General features: G+C 46.0%; 1 protein-coding gene across 1 annotated transcript; it reads right to left on the bottom strand.

Annotated features, from left to right (window-relative positions):
* Positions 1 to 68: 68 nt before the first annotated feature.
* DNAJB11 (DnaJ heat shock protein family (Hsp40) member B11) lies at positions 69 to 20,428 on the bottom strand. The gene is made up of 10 exons (XM_006272040.4): positions 20,269 to 20,428; positions 18,880 to 19,036; positions 11,307 to 11,404; positions 10,132 to 10,264; positions 7,353 to 7,495; positions 5,003 to 5,085; positions 3,654 to 3,711; positions 2,921 to 3,032; positions 2,368 to 2,527; positions 69 to 473 (listed from the first exon to the last, which is right to left on the bottom strand). Exons 1-10 carry the CDS (start codon positions 20,334 to 20,336, stop codon positions 409 to 411), a joined length of 1,077 nt encoding a protein of 358 aa, XP_006272102.1. The 5' UTR covers positions 20,337 to 20,428; the 3' UTR covers positions 69 to 408.
* Positions 20,429 to 21,177: the final 749 nt, after the last annotated feature.

Raw genomic sequence — 21,177 nt, 5'->3', positions numbered from 1 at the left:
AGAGAGACTAAGTAGTCAGGGAAGATTAGCATGAGGGACACAAGAGGCAGAAGAAACTACAAAGATACTTTGAGAGGGTCAAAAAAGTAACATCAAAATATATTTAAAAACCAGAACTTCCAATATGCACTAAATTTAAAACCCCCTCCCCAACATTTTTCTGCACAGGGAGCCTCCTCTCTGCTCCAGTACATGGAAGGAATTCTATAGGCAGCACCAGTTATATCCTGCAAAGGGCCATGTTTTCCATAAACCATCTGAGCACTTTCACCATTTACAAAAAAAATACGACTTGTTTACTCTACCCTCCCCCCTCCTCTTCATCCCAAAATAGGCAGCAAGAAAGACTGCAGATAAATATCACTGGTTTCATTTTTCATTTTCAATCAAGTCCAGTTTGTCCCCATGTTAATATCCCTGCAGTCCATTGTACACCTTCTGCACCGATCCTTGTTTCAATAACTGTTGCAGACCTGCAAAAGAAAAAGGAGAAGAGTTAACATGGGCTACAGACCCCCTCCTTTACCTATTTGCCCTGAGGATAACAAGAGGCATTTGGAAAGTCTCCATTGCCCAAGCCCCAGGTGGCACCTGGTACATTTAAACAATATAACCTCACTGAACAGTTCAAACTGCTGCACCTCTGTTTCAGTTGGGCTGAAATATTACCTTAATTCTGGTGAAGTGAGGTTATATGCTGTCATAATATTCTGCTGGACTACAGGTAATAGACTAAATAAGAAAAAGGCCAAGAGACCCAATGAAACAGTAACCTATGCTCTAGACTTCACAACACTGCAGGTAAGGACAAAGAAGGCAGTTGAGGAGATACTTCATTTTCTCCCATGTGCACTACCCAATATACCATTCCTTTACCCTACTGGCTGGGAAGATAGTTGAATCCAGGGTATGCTCTGGCTCCTGGAAATAAGTCACTTCACCAGGAAAGAAGTGATAGAGTCTGTTTCCTTTTAAAAAAATGTAAATAAGATACCATTCTTAGTACAGTCATTTATACATACTTAATAGATTAACATGAAGTTGTACTCTGACATAGTTTTCACTTCTTATCTGATAGTGAAATATCAGATGTGATGGCATAAGGGACAGAAGTATGAGCCAGCACTGAAAATGCAATCTTCCACCTAAATGGGTCACTGTGTTAAAGGAAAGACAAACAGACTTTCACCTCTTCTTCCTAAGGGCCTAGGCTGCAAAACATGGGTGGGGGTAGGATGGAGCAGACAAAGCATGTGTCATTTTGCTTTCCTGAAGATACTCCGACAGAATCCTGAGATTAGAAGTCAGCTTCCTGACACGAGATCAGCAGAACTGCCGCAGCCCCCAGGGTTAGATCCAAAGGTCTTGGTGGAGGGACCAAGTGACACAGTACCAACATGCTTCCTGCCTCCTCAGGTTTCGTGCTCCCATTTTGCTCTCTTTTTGGTCCAATGAGTTTTACATTCTTCATTGTGCAGTAGAACAGTTTCAGCTGGAAGGGCAGATAATAAACCTCTTGCCTAGTGAGATAAGGGCATTTTTCTGGGTGGTAGGAAAAGTACATTTAAAACTTCTAAGGCTGAAGTGGGAACTAAACTTGGGTGTCTCATCCTCAGAAGGTGCTGCCACACCAACAGCTCCTCTCCCAGCCCCATTTTACTATGATTCCATGAATGTGTGTCTGGACAAAGTCATTCTGGTACTCTAAGTTCACTTTCATGCTCCCTGCTTCTACAGCATTAACACAGGCAAGGGGAACCTGGAAGTTTTGGTGATAACCCCTACTGGAGCCTCTTGCCCGTCTCTTTAGTGAGACATTTCCTTGGACGACCTGAAATCCAGACCATTGACTTCAAATGCCATAACGAGATGAGGGGCAACACCTGAAGGACCTCTGGGCTATGGGGAGACTGACTGGTCTGGGAGGGCAGTTCCAATCTAAACCTCTTTGCAGAAGAACAGGAAGAAAAGGAAGTCCCTTAAGATGACCCTTGAGGACCCTGCCGATCTTATCATTATACAAGGCTCACAAAAATAAATTACTACATCTGAGATCCCATTCTAGTAACAGCAAGGTCCAGCCTTAGCCCGTCACATTGTACATAGATGAGCACTACAAAGCAGTTTCAGACTTGCCAACTGCCATACAAGTATCAGATCAATACTACACCTAAATTTCATCCAGTATCTTTCCAACTGCAGCTGAGACAAGAAGCACTTCTTCAGATACCAAGCCAACTGTGTTGTCCACACGTGCAGAGAAAGGGAGAATTCCTCCCCGAGTACTGCAGGCCATGATCTTAGTTATATGATCCAAGTCTTATTGGGCATGACTCTCTGAGCTCTCTGACACAACATTGCACATACCTTCCCGTTGTTCATCTGTTAGCTGCTCTTTGGGGAATTCTACATCAAAGGTTATTATTAGTGAGCCTTTGATGTTGTTGTTATCAAAATTTGGAAGACCTTCTCCTTTCTTCCACAGCTTGGCCCCAGGTTTTGTGATTTTATCCCGAGCAACATGAACCTGGAAGGCAAAAATGTCTTTTAAAAAAAAAAAAAAAAAAAAATGGTTCAAAACAATTCTTGATTTCTTAAACTCCACTCCACACTCAATACAAATTCTCCACAGAGCCAACAGCATGCACAGGGACCAAGAGAGCATCACTTCCAGGACATATTGTAACACTGACAAATTTTAAGACACCACTTGCCAGAGCTGTCCCTTCCAGCTAATCATAGATTTTTCTCACTTGCAGCTTCCAAATAAATCAAAATAGACATTTTTATCTCTAGTACTGAGACAAGACTGTACATGGTCAACAGATGGAACTGCAGCACTGGACAAATCCTTGTGGGGCCTGAGGAACTCGTCACTAAGATTCTGCTCCTAGTGAACGAAAGTAAACTGTTGCCTCACCTTGTGCCCATCTAAATGTGCGATATCCATTTCAAAGCCTACCAATGCCTCGACCAGCGAGATAGTCACATTTGTATACAAGTCATCTCCTCTTCTTTCGAAGACTGGGTGTCTGTGAACAAAACATAGCAACTTCAGCTTCGTGCCTCTCTCCTACAAGAGTCGGGGCGTCTAGCTCACCCCCCTCAATTTGTGAATAAGGGTGGAAAGCTCACAACTCACAGAAGGGTGGATAAGACATGCATTCACAGACATGGCTTCCTTTTCCTGTACTCAATATGTGCATTACTAAGGAGCTTTCAGTTCCTGGGACACAGAGTGCCAAGGCGTGTCATATATGACTCATCCAACAACTTTCTCTTGTAATAAGGAGGTATATTTCATTGCATGAAGCAAGAGGAGGAAAGGCGTATCCAACCATTCCATGCGACTCAGCTAGCATCTACCAACTCACTCCCAAATACTGGGCCAAACAAAACAAAAAAAGGAAAATATCCGATTAGCTTCTAGGCAATAGTTTCTCGATACCCACAGCACTTGATAGTCACTGCACAGCCCTGACTCCAGTCCTCTGCCAAAACGGTTAGATGACTGGCTCTCTGATCTCACTCACTGACTTTAGGTTATGTACATGACATCTGAACTGCCAACCCTGATAGGAGAGTCACTCTCAAGCTTCCTTTTAATAATCTAAAGAGAAGTGAAATGAAATGATTTAGTGGAGGTTACTTACTTGAGAACTTTTATGCGGAAACGCAAGTCACCTGGCTCCCCATCTACATGAGGTTCACCTGTGAAGTAAGTTATAAGTGGTATGTTACATGACCTGTTAATAATCCTAACTGGCATTTCATCTGCAAATACCCAATTTGCCTGGCAGCATAGCAAGCCCTATCACCCACTTCCTTAATGGAGTACCTAAAGCAGGGCAGGGGTGGTGGCAACTGATCCTATCTGGCCCTGGGAAATCTGTCCCACACCCACCGCTGGGGGTGCTGGATGGAGTGGGTGGGAAGGGTCTCCACTGAGACAGGTCTGGGCTTCCCACAGGCAGGGTGTGCTCAGCCAGATGGATGTGATGGGGCAGTGGGTGGTGGTGAGGAAAGCAGTGTCCAGAAGCAGGATGGGCAGGCGGGGCCAGGATTATGGGGCGGTGACAGCATGGAGCTGGGGCCCAGGGCAGAGTTGCAATCCATTCCTTGCACGCCTCTGCAATAGGCACTGGTTCTGTGGACAGGGACATGCAAGGAATGGATTGTGGCTCTGCCCTGGGCCTGGACCCCATAGTGTTGCCGCCTCACAATCCCGATCTTGTCTGTCTATTCCACTCCTGGATGCTGCCCCATGCCCACCCACAGCCTCATCCCATCCATCTGGCCAAGCGTGCCCTGACCATGGGAGTCCCAGGTCAGTCTCCCTGGAGACCTGCCCTATATTCAGGGCCTCCAGTGGTGGGTGCAAGGCAGACAAGCCAGGATGCCTGGGTAGCAGGACAGGGTTTGATGGTGGTGGTGGTGGACACTATCAGCCGAGCAGAGCAAGCCGCTGCCATGGGGCCTGCCAGGAAGCGAGTCTGGCCACTGTGCTGCTCCTGTCCTGTCACACACCTGGACAGAATCCCTCGGTGGGCAGGATCCAGCCTCCAGGCCATTTTTTGACCACCCCTGCTCTGGACTGCCAAACTATGCACAGGACATACCAACCCCTTAAAAACGATATGCTGCAAAACAGGGGTTGGCAGGTTTTCCAGCAGGGGGCCGCTCTAACTGCACCCAGCTCTAAGCACGCACCACTTCTCACCCAGCCTGCACTGCTGCTGTTAGAGTTGGAGCCATTGCAATGCAGCTGCTACTTTCTACCTACTGCTTGGGTAAAGCCCCTGCTACTGAAATGCTGCAGAAGCCCCTTGGCTCTGGGCTGGATCAAACAGCTCTGCAGGCCAGATCTGTCAATGGGTTGCCGACTCCTGTTCGAAACAATCCTCCACAGCATGCCCAAGGATCCTTACTGCTAGACATGATCCCAGTATAGCCAAGGAAATAGCACAAGCAGAACAAAGCACAGCAGCAGCTACTATTGTACCTTCTCCAATGAAAGGATACTCCATGCCATCCCTCACACCTGGCTCTATCTCCACCTCCAATGTTCGTTCTTCGTTCACAAGCCTGGAAATCAAGTGGGAGATGAGAGGAACAGCAGGCAGAAGACTGCTCACATTGGCGATTCTTATTTCATTTTATCAGACTATTAAGGACTGCTCCCGCAGTTAACCACAGCGTCTCTCAAACTGCTCACATCATGACTGCACTCCAGTTTGCCTAGTGTTCAAAGAGGCATTGCCTTTTTCTTACTTCTATGGCTAACCATTATAAAGCTGCAAAGTGTAAGCTACTGAAACTACCTCAGGATCCAGAGATGCCACAAATGAAAAATAACCTATTTGAAGTGAGGATTAGTCCAGGGAGAATGAGGCTGGAAAGCCAAGATTAAAAAAAAAAAAAATATATACATCTTCTACCCAAGAGAGAAACAGGGAAAAAACACAAAGTTGAAAGGGGCATCTTATCTGAACCTCCTCAAGGCACCGTTGTCTCTGTCCAAACATTTGTCCTGAGAGTTCAGAAGTTTTCATGTACAGGTTAAATGATAGAGATTCTATAGCCTCTCTAAGCGCTAGAATGGATTACCTAACCACTTGTATAGTTAAAAAGTTCTTAATATACAACCTTATTTCCCATCATTGCAACTTAAATCTATTACTTCTTGTCCTGTCCCCTGTGGTCATCTTATCTTATCTTTATAACAAGCCTTTTTTCTATTAAAAAACTAGCAATCAACCACCTTGCGCTGTCTTCTTTCCAAACTAAATAATCCCAGTTCTTCCAACCTTTGCTTGCATGTCATGTTTCTTAGACATTTAAATAAGACACTCCTGTTAATACGTCCCAGTATACAACTGATTTTTTTTGGGGGGGAGGGGGGGGGGGGGGGAAGGGACACGACAGAATACTACATTGACATACATTCAAATTATGATGCACTATAACTGCCAGGTCCTTTTCTACAGCAACACAGTCTAGTCCAGGGATGGGCAAAGTCCAGTCTATAGCGGATTCCTCTTCCCAGCAGCCCCTGCCCGCATTGCTGTGGTTGGTTTCCATGGAGACACCAGGAGTGGCATGGCAGCTGCCCAGTTAGCTGCTCCAGGGCCAGGATCCTGCAGCAGTGACAGTGTGGTCCAGAGATGGGGCAGAGCTGCGAACCACTGCCCACATGCCCTGGGCAGGGACATGCAGGCAGTGGATTGTGGCTGTGTTTCATCTCTGAACCATGCTATCACCACTGCAAGATCCCAGCCCCAGTTGTGGAGCAGCTCCCTGCCCAGCCATGTGCCCTGCCAGTGCTGCTGGGGCCAATCTCCATGGAAACCCTGCCCATACACTGTCACAGCACTGCCACTACTGGGGTGTCCAGGGAAACCAGCTGCAGTGATGTGGGCAGGGGCTGCTGGGAGATGGAGTCCAGCTGCTGGCTGGATCCACCATTTTGCCCACTTCTGGTCTAGTCAGTCATTAGTTGTGTACTTTTTCCATCTTAACTGCTGTATTTTGTACTTGTCTTTACTTAATTTCTTCTGATCCCTTTCAGACCATTTTCCAATTGATCATTTTCAAGCTAATCCTGTCCTCCAAAGTGTCTGCTACTCCCCCAGTTTGGTGTCACCTGCAAATTTACAAGTGTATACTCGATTCTGTGCTGCAAATCATTAATAAAATACTGAACAGCACCAGGCCCAGGACAGTCCCCAGGGTTCCTCCTCCTGATATCTTCTTGGAGCAAGACATTTGAGCATTCGACAACTATTTTTTAAGTCTGATTATCCAGAGAAGTTATGTACCCGCTTCCCAGTAATTCTGTCCCGACTGCATTTCCTTAGCTTACTTGTGAGGATGTCATAGGAGACCATGTCAAAAGTCTTGCTACAGATGACAAGGCTGGGTAAATCTGATATCTTTTATTAGACTAACTTATTTTAGTTGGTCTAATAAAAGATAAGCAGATTTGGTCTAATAAAGGACATCAGATTTAGCCAAAAAAAAGTTTACCCAAAGAACCTTGTCTGCCTTAGACCAACATGTCTACAACCAACACCACTGCTACAGGCGAGGTATATTTGCTTTACTCTTCTTCACAAATCTGTCACCTCTACTCATGGTTGCTGATTTCTGCCAATCTGCAGCTAGCAATAGATCAGTCTGAGTAAGTAGAAGGAGAACTGCCCTCTAAAATCAGAAGCATTATTTAAGAAAAAAAAATATGTATTTGTATTGGGTTATTTTAAAGTGTTCAACTATTGGAGGCACACATGTTCTTTCCCCATCTAGTGGCCAGTTTCAGCCAGTTTCATACAAAGCAGAAATCTCACACTCACTTGACATTGGGACACTCATCACAGACAACTTCTTGAGTCATCTGGAAACGCCCAGGGCCAAGCTGGGTGGTCCTCATCTCCTGCCGACAATTGCATTTCCGCTTGCCAGGTGCCTGTCTTGCTACTGGCTTGTTTCTAACAACCTGCAAGGGAAAAATATATTAACCAAACACAGATGGCAGTGATACTTCAGATAATTCTGAGCTCTCCGCCCTTCTAAATAACTAAGAGGTATCAGTGCTGCTCTTCAAATTTTAATTGCCTTTGCTCTTGGAAATGCATTCTTAAATCCAGTCTTCAGTTTTCTGCTTCCTGCTGATCATACATGAAGTGCTAAAATACCAGAGCAGCTGCTCTAAGGCCCTCTGTTTGTTACTTTGCTTTTTTGCATTTGTTTCCTAGATGCTCTACACCTTTCTAAATGGAAGACGTCATGATCTGAAGCACCTGACAGAAAGATTAAGTATTTTGGGCAGCTGAATAAAACACCATATGGAAAAAGTAGAAAGTTGCCCTCTAATCAGATGCATTTTTAACAAATTCTTGCTTTGTATGTGGTTATTTTAAGTATTGCAGAGGCATCTGTCACTGAAGACAAATGTTTGAAGGATGCAAGCTATGCAAATATAGTATTTATTTTTTATTTATTTATCTTTTTATAATGTATCAAGGTGCAAAGTTCCTGTTGGTATTTCAAAATCTTTCATTTTTGTCATGGGGCTCAAATCAGACAGGATTTTTATATATAGATGGAAATGCTTCTGAGGACAGAATTGGATACAAATACCTAATTCACTCAAATGGGCAATAAATTTTTAATATCAAAGAAACCCAAGGACATTAAACGTAAAAAATAATAATACAAAATTAAAATATAATCAAGTTATGGTTGAATCTGGAGGTATAACTTTAGCTTTCTAAGTCTCCCTGGATTTTTGGTTTAAAATTTTAGACATTAGGTTTTACAGTTTACATGCACAATACCTATAATGAAACTTGCACAGTATTTGTTTTAGGAACCAATTTTAAGTTGCCCATTTTACACAGATGCTTAAATATAATTCTCATTTAACTCAGCATTTAGCTTGTAATTTAATAGAATGGTTTACCAGCAGAGACACGACTAGTTAAAGGAGAGCACCACGTGCTTATTAAGCACACAATCTAGATTGTATATTGTGACAGGTATTTGGCTGGGTAAAAAGAACCTCTAACCTCCTTCCTGCTTTAATTACATGAACAGCGTGACAGCTGCTTTGTTGGAAGATGCATTACTTGATGACAAGAGCCCAAGTCCAGCTAAATAAACCCTGCATCTCTTGCTTAGTGTTTAGTCTCTCTCCTGCAGTTTTCTATTGTTTTACAGGGGCCCATCAGGAATACCACTTTCTGCACAGTGCTTTTAGTCTAGTCTAAAGATCAGTATCCAGTATAGGGTGACCATCTGTCCCTAACTGGGTGGGAACCTCAAGTCCTGGTCCCGGGCTACACAACTCAGGGACAGAATTTGGCCTGGATTTGCAGTGCCGTACAGGGATCCACAGGAAGCGGTGGACACTGGCAACGCATAGGGGATGTATGGGAGTACACATGCACCCCCTGACCAGCCACGCTCACCGCTTAGGCGATGGGTGGAGGGGGGGCAGGCGGGAGCGCCAGTGCCCCCCCTGCAAGTGCCAGGCAGGGAGCAGCCATGGGCCCCCCCTGGTGAGATTGGCCGCAGGGGGACCCCCTGGTCACTGGGAGGGCATGTGCCCCCCCGACTAAGGTGGAACCAGTTGCCCATGATGGTGGGGTGCCCCTTGCAGGCTGGCAGCATTCCAGCCTGCAAGGGGCTGCCAGGAGCCGGATGCAGGGGTGTGCTGCATGCATGTGCATGCCCACAACACATGCATGTGGCCAGAAACACAGCCAGGCAGCCTGCACAGCAGTTCCCTGCAGGTAAGTCTACTGGGGGGGGGGAGGAAGATTGAGGCTCCCCAAGGTGAGGAAGGGAGTGCGGCAAGGGCATGGGGCGGGGAGCAGGATGGAGCCACAGGGGGCACATGCCCCTCCAGATGTGTGTGGGGTGAATGTGGGCTGACCATTGTGGCTCCCTGCCCTGCTGCCCTACCCCTGGGGGCCCTGGTGGTGTAGTTGTGCACTCAGGCAGTGCATGGAGCTTCTGAGAGAAAGGCAGTAGGACAGGGAACCTGGAGCCTACAGTGGGTAGCCCGCATCCACCCGCTTCACTTGGCTCTGGTCCGGCCATGTTGGCAGGGTAAGGTGGGCATGAATCCTGCCTTCCCCTTTTGAAAAGGTGGTCACCCTAATCCAGTATTTTAGAAGCAAACACTTGGTTTTATGTGGAGGAGAATCGAGACAGGACAGAAATCCATCACAGATACGTGACTGGGCTCTAAGTGCCCCCAGGGAGCTGATTAGTTTACTTTTTTCTGCAAGGATGACACCAGAACACAATGTTTCAGTAATTCCAAGTGTTAAAATTTTCCTTCTAGATGCTTTTGATTTCATTAAAAAATGTATCTCTTTGTGGTCAAACATTCAGGGGCTGGGAATAAGCCAACAAGCAATACACTTATTCAAGCGTTAGCAAATCTCAGTATCGTCTCCAAACATGTATTATTTGTATGCCTCATCCCTTATCAGATATTCTGGTAGCAAGTAATTCATGCTTTTATTTTTTAAAATACAAATGCACCATTCCCACCAATGGCCAGACCAGCAGCCATCAATAATACCAACAGTTTCGCAGGGAGACTCCCACAAAGTTACTTACTTCCACAAAGTTTCCTGAATATACTTCTTCCAGTGTAACTTCCAGGTCCACAATGATGTCACTTCCTCGTGGAATGTTCCTGTCTTGTTGACGAGGATTTCCTCCGAACATGAAGCCAAAGTCCCCAAAAAAGCTACAGAGTAATGGACATTGCAGTTAGGATGAAATTTAAGTTAACATGCAACTTTAATTTAACATGCAACACTAGAAGCAAAGACTCTATTTGCTATAACACAACAAAGGCTAATATAGCAATAGGCTTGCTTGCAGACTTCTGTTGTCACTGTGCAAGATGTACTGCATAGCATACTGAATGCTAACAATCAAACCTTCATTCTTGGCTGCTATTCTGTCAAACACGCGCTAAATGCTTTCAAAACATGCTCTGCAAGCAAACTAGTCAATATGGGCTGCTCTCATCCTCAGACCCTGGTGGGGATGGGCACGGTGCAGTGGTGAGGCAGGGCACAGGCACACAGTGCAGCAGAGATGAGACAGGGTTGGGAGGCATCCATACCACACACAGCCCAGAAAGCTTGTAGTTCACCCTGGTGCAGCCTTCAGACATACAGCCCCTGTTAGTGCAGCTCGTGAGACATTCAGCCCCTAGCTGCTTCAAAGGTGGACAGTTCTGATATACAGGTATACTGAAACATGGGCTGCTGTCTGAAGTGTTAGTGAAGTCAGGATATAATGGCTTAAGTGCTGCAATTACTCTGAAAACATGGTGACAAATGCAGTACAATTTCCCTTAAAAAGCATGATCTGTGCAAGTGCAAAAAACCCCACGTATACCCCAGGTAATTCAAGGAAGTATCTGCATTTTCAATGCAGTTCCATTCTACATCACCCATGCTACCAAATCCATCTGTCAAATGAGCAATGCTGGTTTATGACGGAGAGGGAACAGAGGCTTGTTCACTACTCTGTGGAAGAAGGGATGGCATATTGACATGAACATGACAGCTGGGATGTCTCTCATGGTCATACTTCTTCAACTACCCATCTGTTATTATAGGTCAATGCCAATTCATCTATCTGTTGACCAGGAAAAAGGTGGCAGTGATTCAGGACATAGCATCTAGCTCTAATGAAGTGCATGAATTAGTACTGGTGTCCTAAGATAGGTCTTTCCTGCTTCCAGAGCAGTTAGAAGGGCTAAAAAAAATCCTTACTGTGAGAAGATATCTCCATGGGAGCTCTGGTGCCCGTCTTTCAATCCTTCCTCACCATATGTGTCATACTGCTTTCTCTTTTCCTCATCTGACAGTACCTGCAAGGGGTAAGCAAAAAGGGACAATATGTGTTAGCTCAAAACTGAATTGGGTTACTCAGGTGTCTCAACTAAGATGAAATTTGACATCTTTTCTGAGTGACAAACAAGCAGCAGTAGACAAAGGCAGCTTTAATTATGGGCAGGACTCCCCAGTTAAACAAACCTTCTGACTCATCTTTAACAAGAGCTATAAACCTCCATTTTATAATCAGCTCATTAAAATGGCAAGAACCAAATTACAGGGTAAAGTGCATTTTTATGGCAGGCTGAAAAATGATTTAAGAAGAACAAGAACACAGGCCCTGGCAGACATTACGTTTATCACTCAATTCACGTGTTAATTGCATCATAAAGGGTAATGTATATGCCATATGTTCAACCAACTTATGCAACAAAATGGCAAAGAACTCACGAAGATGTTCCACACACAATCACAGAATCGAAGAAGATTAGAATTGGAAGGGACCTCAGGAGGTGATCTTGATCTAGTCTAACTCTCTGTACAAAGCAAGACCAGCCTCAAAGCCTTGGCTGGAATGATCTAGTTGTCTAGCTAGGTCTTAAAACCTCCAAGGATGGAGAGTCCACAGGCTCCCTGGGTAACCTGCTTCAGTGCTTTACCACCCTCTTTGTGAGAACGCTTTTCCTAATATCTAAATTAAACTTCCCTTGCTGCAACTTGAGCCCACTGCTTCTTGTTGTCATCTACCACCACTGAGAACAGTGCAGCTCCATCCTCTTTTGAACCACCCCGCAGGGAGTTGAAGGCCTATTAAATCCATCCCCCTCTCAGTTTTCTCTTTCCCAGATTAAATAAGCCTAGTTCCCTTGGCCTCTCCTCACAAGTCACGTGCCGCAGGCCCCAAACCACTTTTGTTGCCTTCCACTAGACTCTCTCCAATTTGTCCACATCCTTTCTGCAGTGGGGGGACCAAAATTGGGCAGTACTGCAGATAAAGCTTTATCAGTTGGAATAATCACTTCCCTCAATCTTCTGGCAATGCTCCTACCAATGCAGCCCAGTATGTCATTAGCCTTCTTGACAACAAGGACACACTGTTGGCTCATTCAGCTTATTATCTACTGTAACCCCCAGGTCCTTTTCTGCAGAGCTCCTGCTTAGCCAGTTGGTCCCCAGCCTGTAGCAGTGCATGGGATTGTTTTGTCCTAAGCGAAGGACTTTACACTTCTCCTTATTGAAATGCATGAGATTTCTTTTGGTCCAATGCTCCATTTTGTTAAGATTTCTCTGAATCCTAGAATACTCTCCAGCATATTTGCTATTCCCCACAGGTTGATGTAATCTGCAAACTTGCTAAGGATTCACTCCATCCAATCTTCCAGGTCACTGATGAGGATGCACTCCATTCCATCGTTTATGAGGGTGCACTCCATCTCATCTTCCAGGTCGTTTATGTGGAATATCTTTGTGGTTGGTTTGCATGTCACTTTAAACTGAACATATTGCTTGGCACCAATAGGCTCCGTCTGCCCAGCTAACTTAAAGCCAGCATGGGGCTGCCAGGCACATGGGTTTACAGGTGCTAGGCAAAGGAAGTCCATCAACTTCCTTTGCCTAGAACCTGTAAAGCAAGTGTCATACAGCCCTATACTGGGCTGTACCACACACAATTTTCAATTTGCCAGTAGACATGGAAGCCAGGATTGTGATTCCAGGCTGTGTGCGCCAGGAAGTTGGAACGGCACAACACAGAGTTCTGCATCAGTGACTGGTCCTTGAAGCTGGGGATTGTGCATCAGCAGTTGCAGAACTGGGATATGACAAATTTTGTCCTAGAAAATTGCAAGTCCTGCCACACACGTGTTAAGTGGAAACAGGAGATTTTCAGATGGTCTTTGGACTATACTTATCCAAGGCAAGTTGCACTGTACATGCTAGCATGGCTAATGAAGAGCATCCTGCTTGGTGGAAAGCACTTATGACGTCCAGTGGCTGAACAAAGTGAGGAATGTAAGCCCTGTACACCAGAGGTATGCAACTTATGGCCTGCAGACTGGATCCAGCTTGTGAAGAGACCAGATCTGGCCCACAGCAGAGTAAGTCCTCCTGGGAACACTGGATGTCCAGGAAGTGTGGCATCAGGAACTTCTTGGTGTAGCAGACTCTCTCGCAATGCTGCACTTACTGGACATACTGTTCCCAGAAGGACTTAACTCTATATCATGCATGGTTATGCCTCAGACCTTTTTGCAAGCAATACAGTTATTTCTTTACTGAAAGTAGTTCTTTACTTGAGCTCCTGTAAATAAAGTACTGGTTTTTCATCACAAGCCTCATCAAGATACTACTAACAGCTAACTCTGTTGCTTCACTTTGTTGAGCAGACACAAGTCTCTCAGCTGCATGGCATGCACAGTGTCTCCAGGCTTCTTTCTTTTCCAGAGAAGAAAGTAGCTTCCTTACTTAAACATGCACCCCACTTTTGGGGAGAAGGATGAATATTGTACCCGAGAAAAATACAGCGCATAACATTTGGGCAAGACTTCTGAAATGGATGGTAAGACCTGAAGAACAGAAATGGATTACACCTGCACTTTCCGCAAAGGTGCTAATACTATACAACTAAAATCTGCAGTTGTAGTCACTGTACATCTACTGCTTTCACTTCTAGCATAACTTTAAAAACACTCTACTGGTATACAGCTCAGTGTAGAAGGAGAAGTGAATGGACCAAGTCAAAAGTATTCTGTCCTGGTCTGTTAATACAGTACTCCTCTAGTCTTGGTCTCAGAGACTGGATCTTGTTTTGAAACAAATTAATTTAAGAAAAATCATTAAATTATTCACTGAAGCACAAAGCGCATTTCTGTGATTTTTTTCACAAAAAGTAGTAACTGAATTTGATTCCATTTTCTGTCTCAAAAATATTCATCTACAAACTTTACAACTTAAAATCCTAAATCTTGAAAGACTAGTGAATATGGCTAACCTTAAAATTAAGGAACTATTCACATGGCATATATCATTATAGGATGGGATCTATTTGCATTTGATGGCACATTATACAGGAGAAAAAAAAGTTATTCCAATTTGTGTGGCTCTTTAATATGATAACTATAGTTAGAATTTTTTTAAAGAAGCAAAACTTCATGTAAAATCATAAATAAGCAAAGAAGTCCCTGTTATGTATGGCAATGATGATAGCTTCTTAAATTAGCTAGATTTCATTTTAACAGTGTCTCTTCAAAGCATTTTCATTGCACTGCTGAATACCAGTCAGGAATTATTAAGTTTTAAGTGTTCACACAAATATTTCTCTCTGCCGACATCACTTATAGTGCTTTGTGTGTCATCTTCTAAATGTGACGCAGGAAAGGAAAGGACAATGATATTCCTCACTTTGCCACCACAGGCTGCTGCTTGCAACCCAGTCTCCATTGCAGGACACCACCCTGCACCTTTTTGGTGATCAGCAAATACTGCAAAGGGAGTATTGTAGATAGAAAAAAGCAGCTGTTAAAACCCCAGGGATGCTTTCTCTGTTGCTGTGGCTGGAGTGTGCTGCCAATTCCACAACTGAAAAAATAATATTTTTTCAACAATATTTCTGCCTTCCAAAAACGAGCAGTGTTTTACTTTGGGGGCACACTGTATGCAAAAAAGGTAAATAAAATGGATTCTCTTACCCAAGTAACACCTTAACCCAGGAAATGAGAAAAGGGGGGGGGGGGGAAATGACCACACAAACGTGACCTACTGAAATAGTAACTAGGAGAACCTTTGTGGAAGTAACTGAAAGACTAGTGCTTTAGTATAAAGTACTCCAGCACAAGTGAGAGAGGAACCAACCACCTGAACACAATTCTGAGTTGATTATAAAGCAACTTTTCCACTTAGCAAAGTCTATCTGTGGGGTGGAGAATTTTCTGCTTTGAATCAGAGTGTGAGCACATAAATTACTGCCAGCTAAGCTAGGGTGTAAACTTGCTGCATGTCAGCTACTCTGCAATAACTGGTCACATGCACATGCTTATCCTGTAAATAGGATGTAGCTTACCCCTCAAAAAAGTGGGACAAATTAACTGGCATTAATGTAGGATAAGAACATGTATGCAGTTATGTTAGATTAGTCAAGATGCAGTCAGTTCACACCTTATCTCAGTAATTTGTGCATGAATATTCAAAATACCTAGTGCAGCCTGCAGGCAGAATCTTCCCTAGAACTCACCCAGCTGGGCTCCATGATGATTTATGCAGAGATAATTGGTTTTGAGAGAGCACTAAGCCTTGCCTACAACAGATGAGGCAAGCAACTATGGAAGTGGAAGAGGAGACATGAGTATCAGATAACTTGGGGCAGAGCACCATAACTGGTAAAGCCAGCCTGAAGCCATCATTATTTTCTGAACCTTGTTATGGCAAATCTTCCTCAGAATTCTGCGTTTTAACAGAGTGGAAGGGAAGACATGTTACAGGTTCTTAATCATACGATCAGAAAGGACTCCTTACAAAACCTGCACATATCCCACCTCAGGGGCAAAAAGTTGAATACTTTGCCTTCTGGTTGGTAGGTCTAAAAATCAGCCTATTAATGGAGAGTTCCCACTTCATATGGAGTCTTTCCAATCTCCATTCATCACTAACAAAGCTTTTCCTACTTGCCTGATCTATAGTCTTTCTTGGACTTTAGCAAGGCCGTCGATACGGTATCTCATCCTATTCTCATAAATAAATTATGAGGCTGTGACACAGATGTTTACACGGTTCAGTGGGTGGCAAATTGGCTTAGCGGTCGCGCCCAGACAGTGGTAGTAGATGGGTTGGTATCGACCTGGAAGGATGTGGGTAGTGGGGTCCTGCAGGGTTCGGTCCTTGAACCTGTATTCTTCAATATCTTCATTGATGACTTGGATGTGGGTGTGAAGTGTATCGTCTGCAAACTTGGACAGAGTACTAAATTGTGGGGTGAAGTACATACTCTGGAGGGTAGGGAACGATTGCAGGCAGACCTGGACGGACTGGAAGAGTGGGCAGTACACAATAGGATGCAGTTTAACAAAGACAAGTGCAGTGTGCTGCACCTAGGGTGCAAAAATATCCAGCACATCTACTGGCTGGGAAGTGACCCTCTCAGCAATACAGAAGCAGAAAGGGATCTCAGAGTCATATAGGACTCCAAGATGAACATGAGTTGTCAGTGTGATGAAATCAGCAAAGCTAACCGCAGTTTATCATGCATCAGCAGATGCATGATGAACAGAGTTGATACTTCCCCCTCTATGCAGCATTGATCAGACCGCAGCTGGAGTAGGGCATCCAGTTTTGGGCACCGTACTTCAAGGATGTTGATAGACTTGAGAGGGTCTGGAGAAGGGCCACTCGTATGGTTAGGGGCTTACAGTACAAGCCCTATGAGGAAAAACTGAGGGACTTGGACCTCTTCAGCCTCTGTAAGAGAAGGCTGAGAGGTGATCTTGTGGCCACCTACAAATTCATTAGGGGGATGCAGCAAGGGATCAGAGATGCTCTGTTCACCAGGGCGCCTCTTGGGGTGATGAGGAACAATGGCCACAAACTGACAGAGAGCAGATTTAGGCTGGACATCGGAAAAACTTCTTCACGGTAAGGGTGGCCAAAATTTGGAATGGGCTTTCAAGAGGGATGGTGCTCTCCCCTACCTTGGGGTGTCTTCAAGAGAAGGCTGGATAGGCATCTGGCTGGGGTCATCTGACCCTAGCACTCTTTCCTGCCTAGGCAGCGGGACAGACTCGATGATCTGTTGAGATTCCTTCCGATTCTAGCATCTATGAATCTAGTCAGCAAATGAAGAACTTTGTGGTACAGTTTGCAGATGACACAAAGGTTGGTGGGGAGGGGGAGCCGAGAGGAAGCAGCTAGTTTATTAAGCGACAATTCACTTTAACATTAAATTTCAGAATCCTAAGCCAAAAAAAAAATAAAAAAAAAATGCAGCTTTAGGTTTCCTTAGGTAAGTCAGGCAATAGACCAATCAAATAAAATCATTTGCCTGCAGGTAAATATTATCAAATATTGCATGATGCCAAGAATGCCACCCCCCCCCTTTTTTTTGTTTTGAAACATCACAGTGTCACCTATTAGCAAGGGCAGGAGTGAGGTCTCCATGCCCTCCTGCCCTGCCAAAATTAGGATTCACGCATATGAATACACCATTTCAGCGAAGTGCTCCATGCCCTGCCCTGACTCGAATTTGTCCAGTCTTCTCCTCCTTCCTGTGTTAAGTAACATACAGCCACTGGAGCTATTCTGTGCTGAGGGAGGAACCAACAGTATAGAATTGCTATGTGGTTTTTATTTCTGTTTAATTCTTTTTCCCCCTAATTTGTAAAGGTTTGGACTGATTCTGGGGTTGGGAATAAAAGCCAGGGAGAAGAAAAAGAAGTGTTCAGTCTCAAATGTATGCTTATCTAACAACGTTAGCTGTTGTCATTCATCACCGGTTTTTAGGATTTAAATTTCATTATTCCAGAAAATTAGTTCACCAACTTGGTTTTTTGGAATTAGCACAAATTTCTAACCTATTGAAGACTAAAGCATCTCTACTTTTCCAAGAAATAAATGCTTAAAATACTTGTCCATTATTTGACATTTTGCTGGTCAACTGACCAAGTATTTTCTGACTGGACAACTACTCAACCCTAATATTCTCAGACATTTGCAACAGCCACAGCAATCGCCTCTATCAGGGGTTGTTGACCTACAGCCTGTAGCCAGATCCAAGGTGACACAGCACAGGGGACTGGAGGCACAGAGCTATGTCATACCACACATGTCTGCTGCAGTCTTCCCTGCCACTCTCTTGCACCTGTCCTTACCCTTGCTGTAGACTGTGCCTTTCTCCATTGCTTCTGGAGGCAGAGAAACAGGTGGGCTTAGGTGCTCCAGGGAGCAGAGATCTGTGGCCTGTGGCTCTGGCCAGACAGAAAGCAGCAGTCTGCAGAGGCAGGTCGATCCGTGATCTATATTTTCTGGTTGCAGAAAACTAATTGCTGGCAGGATGCCTGGCAAACAACAAGGTATCCAGAACCCTCTCCAAGGGTCAGCAAACTCAGTCAATGAAAGAGTTATGTGTGGCTGCTTTTCCTCCTTACCTTCTCTTCCACAATCACCCAACTCTGGAAATAAGACTTGGGGTCTAGCATTTGGCCTGTGACCACTGCTAGAAACCTTACATGGATGGGGGAAAATAAAAATCCCATTTTTTTCATTAGCAAAGAAGAGGCTTTTTGCAATCTTCCTCTCCCAGCTATGGTAGACAAACTTAACTGACATGTCCCTTTTGCTGCTGCTGCAACTTATCACCAGGGAATTATAATCAGCATTAAAATATTTGACTGATGCACACTGGAAGGGCACCGCTGGATATAAAGGATCTTTTCCATGCACTCCTACATGAGCAAAGACACCAACTATGCAGGAAGGGCGAGGTCTGTATTAGAGCTGCAAGCAGATACCTGGTTAACTCACTGACCTCATAGGCTGCACCCAGGTCCTGGAACTTCTCTTGTGCGCGTGGATCGTCGGGGTTGCGATCTGGATGAAGCTGCAGGGCTAGTTTCCGATAAGCTTTTTTAATATCTTTTATTGATGCGCTGCGTGACACCCCCAGAATCTTATAGAAATCCCTCCTGAGAAACACAGGGCAAAGAAAGCATTCAGCTGCAGCTCCAACTTGGGTGCAAGCCTGGTGTGCTACTCAAAAAGCAACAAAGCATCCCGCCCCCCCCAAACAGTCAGTGCTGTTATTTTCACTTTACAAAAGGGGGAACTGAGATGCAAACAGACTCAGCAGATGGCTCAGGGACACACAGGGGAATTCTAGGGCAGAACTGAGATCAAGACCCTGGTGTCCTATGCCCCATTTCAGTGCTCTGCTAGGGATATCCTGGGGCCCCCTGTAGAGAGAAGTGATGGGGACTGACTCATGGTCAAACTGGACATCCCTGATACAGCCAGGATCAGAAGTTTGCTGAGTCCCAACCCAGGGCCTTAACAAGCACCATCCTTGCCTCCCATCAACCAGCATCCAGGAGGCTGCAGCCTGGATACTGTCCCCCCTTCAGCACCCACGCTTCTCCCTTCTTTATCCCCACATACTTCACCAGGCAAGGCTGGCAGCAGGGAAAGCAACTCATGTCACACTGCACCACCCTCTTGATACTCCAAAGCACATGAACCTGAGGCATTGATGGGTGTCAGAGGTACCCAGCCCTGGGGACTGACAGACCATGAGCAGAACGGGGAAGGAGATGCCTGGATGCAGGCACTGAATATGTAGGCCAGGCGTGGCCAAGCTGCCCTATAGGGTGCCACAAATGGCACGGGCAGCACCTGTGTGTAGGACAGCAGATGGGGCAGATAGGGGAAGTGACCGGGGGCAGACAGGGCAAGGGACAGAGGAGCCAATCCAGCAGGGAATGCAGGGCAGGGAGCAGAGAGCAGAGCAACAAATGGGACAGGAAGCACAGGGCAGAGAGCAGAGCAACTGATTGGGAGGGGAGCACAGGGAAGGCAGCAAAGTAGCTGAACAGGCAGAGAAGCAGATCACTGAGCAACTGACCAGGCAAAGGTAGGGGGACAGCACAAAGCAAGGGATGGGCAAAAACAGGGCAAGCAGAAGAGCACAGAGCAATGGATCGGGCAAGGAGCACAGGGCAGGGAGCAGAGCTCAGAGCAATCGATCGGGCAAGGCAGGCTACATGGCACAATAGAGCAGTGGGGGCGGGGAGCAGAACGAAGAGCAAGTGATGGGGCACGGGGCAGAGAGCAGAGCAACCGATTAGGCAGGAGCACGGGGGGGGGGGGGGAGGGCAGAGCGCGGGCGGGCGGGCAAGCGGGGGCTGCGGCTGCTTGTACTCACCCAGCGGTGGCCTCCCCGAGCAGGCAGAGCAGCAGCAGACAGAGGCGGCCGAGCGCGCGGCGGGACATAGCGGGGCCGGACCGCGGCGCAGGCCTCACTCGCCGGTAACCATGGACATGAAGCGGAGCCCGGCGAGCGGCGCGGACCAATGGGCGCCCAGCGCGGCGCAGATCGGCGGCCAATCCAAACTGCACACTTCACCACCCGGCCGGGCTGGCCGGCCAATCCCCGCCCTCGTCGTCAGCGCTCAGCGTCTGCGTCGCCGCAGCCCGCGAGCCAATCGCAGCGCAGCCAGGGGCTCCGCGTTACAGACCCGCAGGAAGCGTTCTCCTGGCAGGCCCAACCAATTCCAGCGCGGGAGCGCAAGCCCGCCCCCGCCACCGCAAGGCACCAATCGGCGCCTCGCAAGTGATGCAAGCCGAAGTCCTCCAATGGAGAGAGGGCAGTCTGATGCTTTTCGCTGGCAGGGACTGCCTGTTCGCGTGCGCAGACTGGTTGGGGTGCGGCTGTGTGACACTGCTGGGTGCCGGTGTGTAATAGTGGATGCATCAATCACTCGTGCACCGTAATTAGAGCGCTTTGAGTTTAGGAAAAGCGACAAGTACAGACTTAATGCGCTGCAATCGACGCTACTGGCAGCCGACTTAATTCTACTGCAGTCACGTGGCTTTCACTCTGACACAACACTGCACAGTAGCTCTCGCTTGTAGGTGACGCTAGTGGGCAGCAGGCCAATTCTACTGCGCACTACCACAGCTCTCACCGTGAAGCACTAATTAGTCTACTGCGCTTCTAGCATCTCGTGTATACAAGGGCAGTGGACGGTGGTGACTAGAATTTGTGCCTGTGAGAGTCTAACCATGGTTTACAGAAATCAGATTTGCTTCTTATTGACCCAAACCCAGTTTT

Source organism: Alligator mississippiensis, chromosome 7 (assembly GCF_030867095.1).
Source record: "Alligator mississippiensis isolate rAllMis1 chromosome 7, rAllMis1, whole genome shotgun sequence".
Lineage (NCBI taxonomy): Eukaryota > Metazoa > Chordata > Crocodylia > Alligatoridae > Alligator > Alligator mississippiensis.
This window is presented reverse-complemented; position numbering and strand designations above follow the sequence as displayed.

What these genes read in the sequence shown, in the direction of transcription:
- DNAJB11 (XM_006272040.4), bottom strand. Translation starts at nt 20,336, where the DNA reads ATGTCCCGCCGCGCGCTCGGCCGCCTCTGTCTGCTGCTGCTCTGCCTG. An exon ending in CATGGAGATATCTTCTCACA is followed by an intron (nt 10,265 to 11,306) that starts GTAAGGATTTTT and finishes ATTACTCTGTAG; the next exon opens with CTTTTTTGGGGACTTTGGCT. An exon ending in GTATCCTTTCATTGGAGAAG is followed by an intron (nt 3,712 to 5,002) that starts GTACAATAGTAG and finishes CTTACTTCACAG; the next exon opens with GTGAACCTCATGTAGATGGG.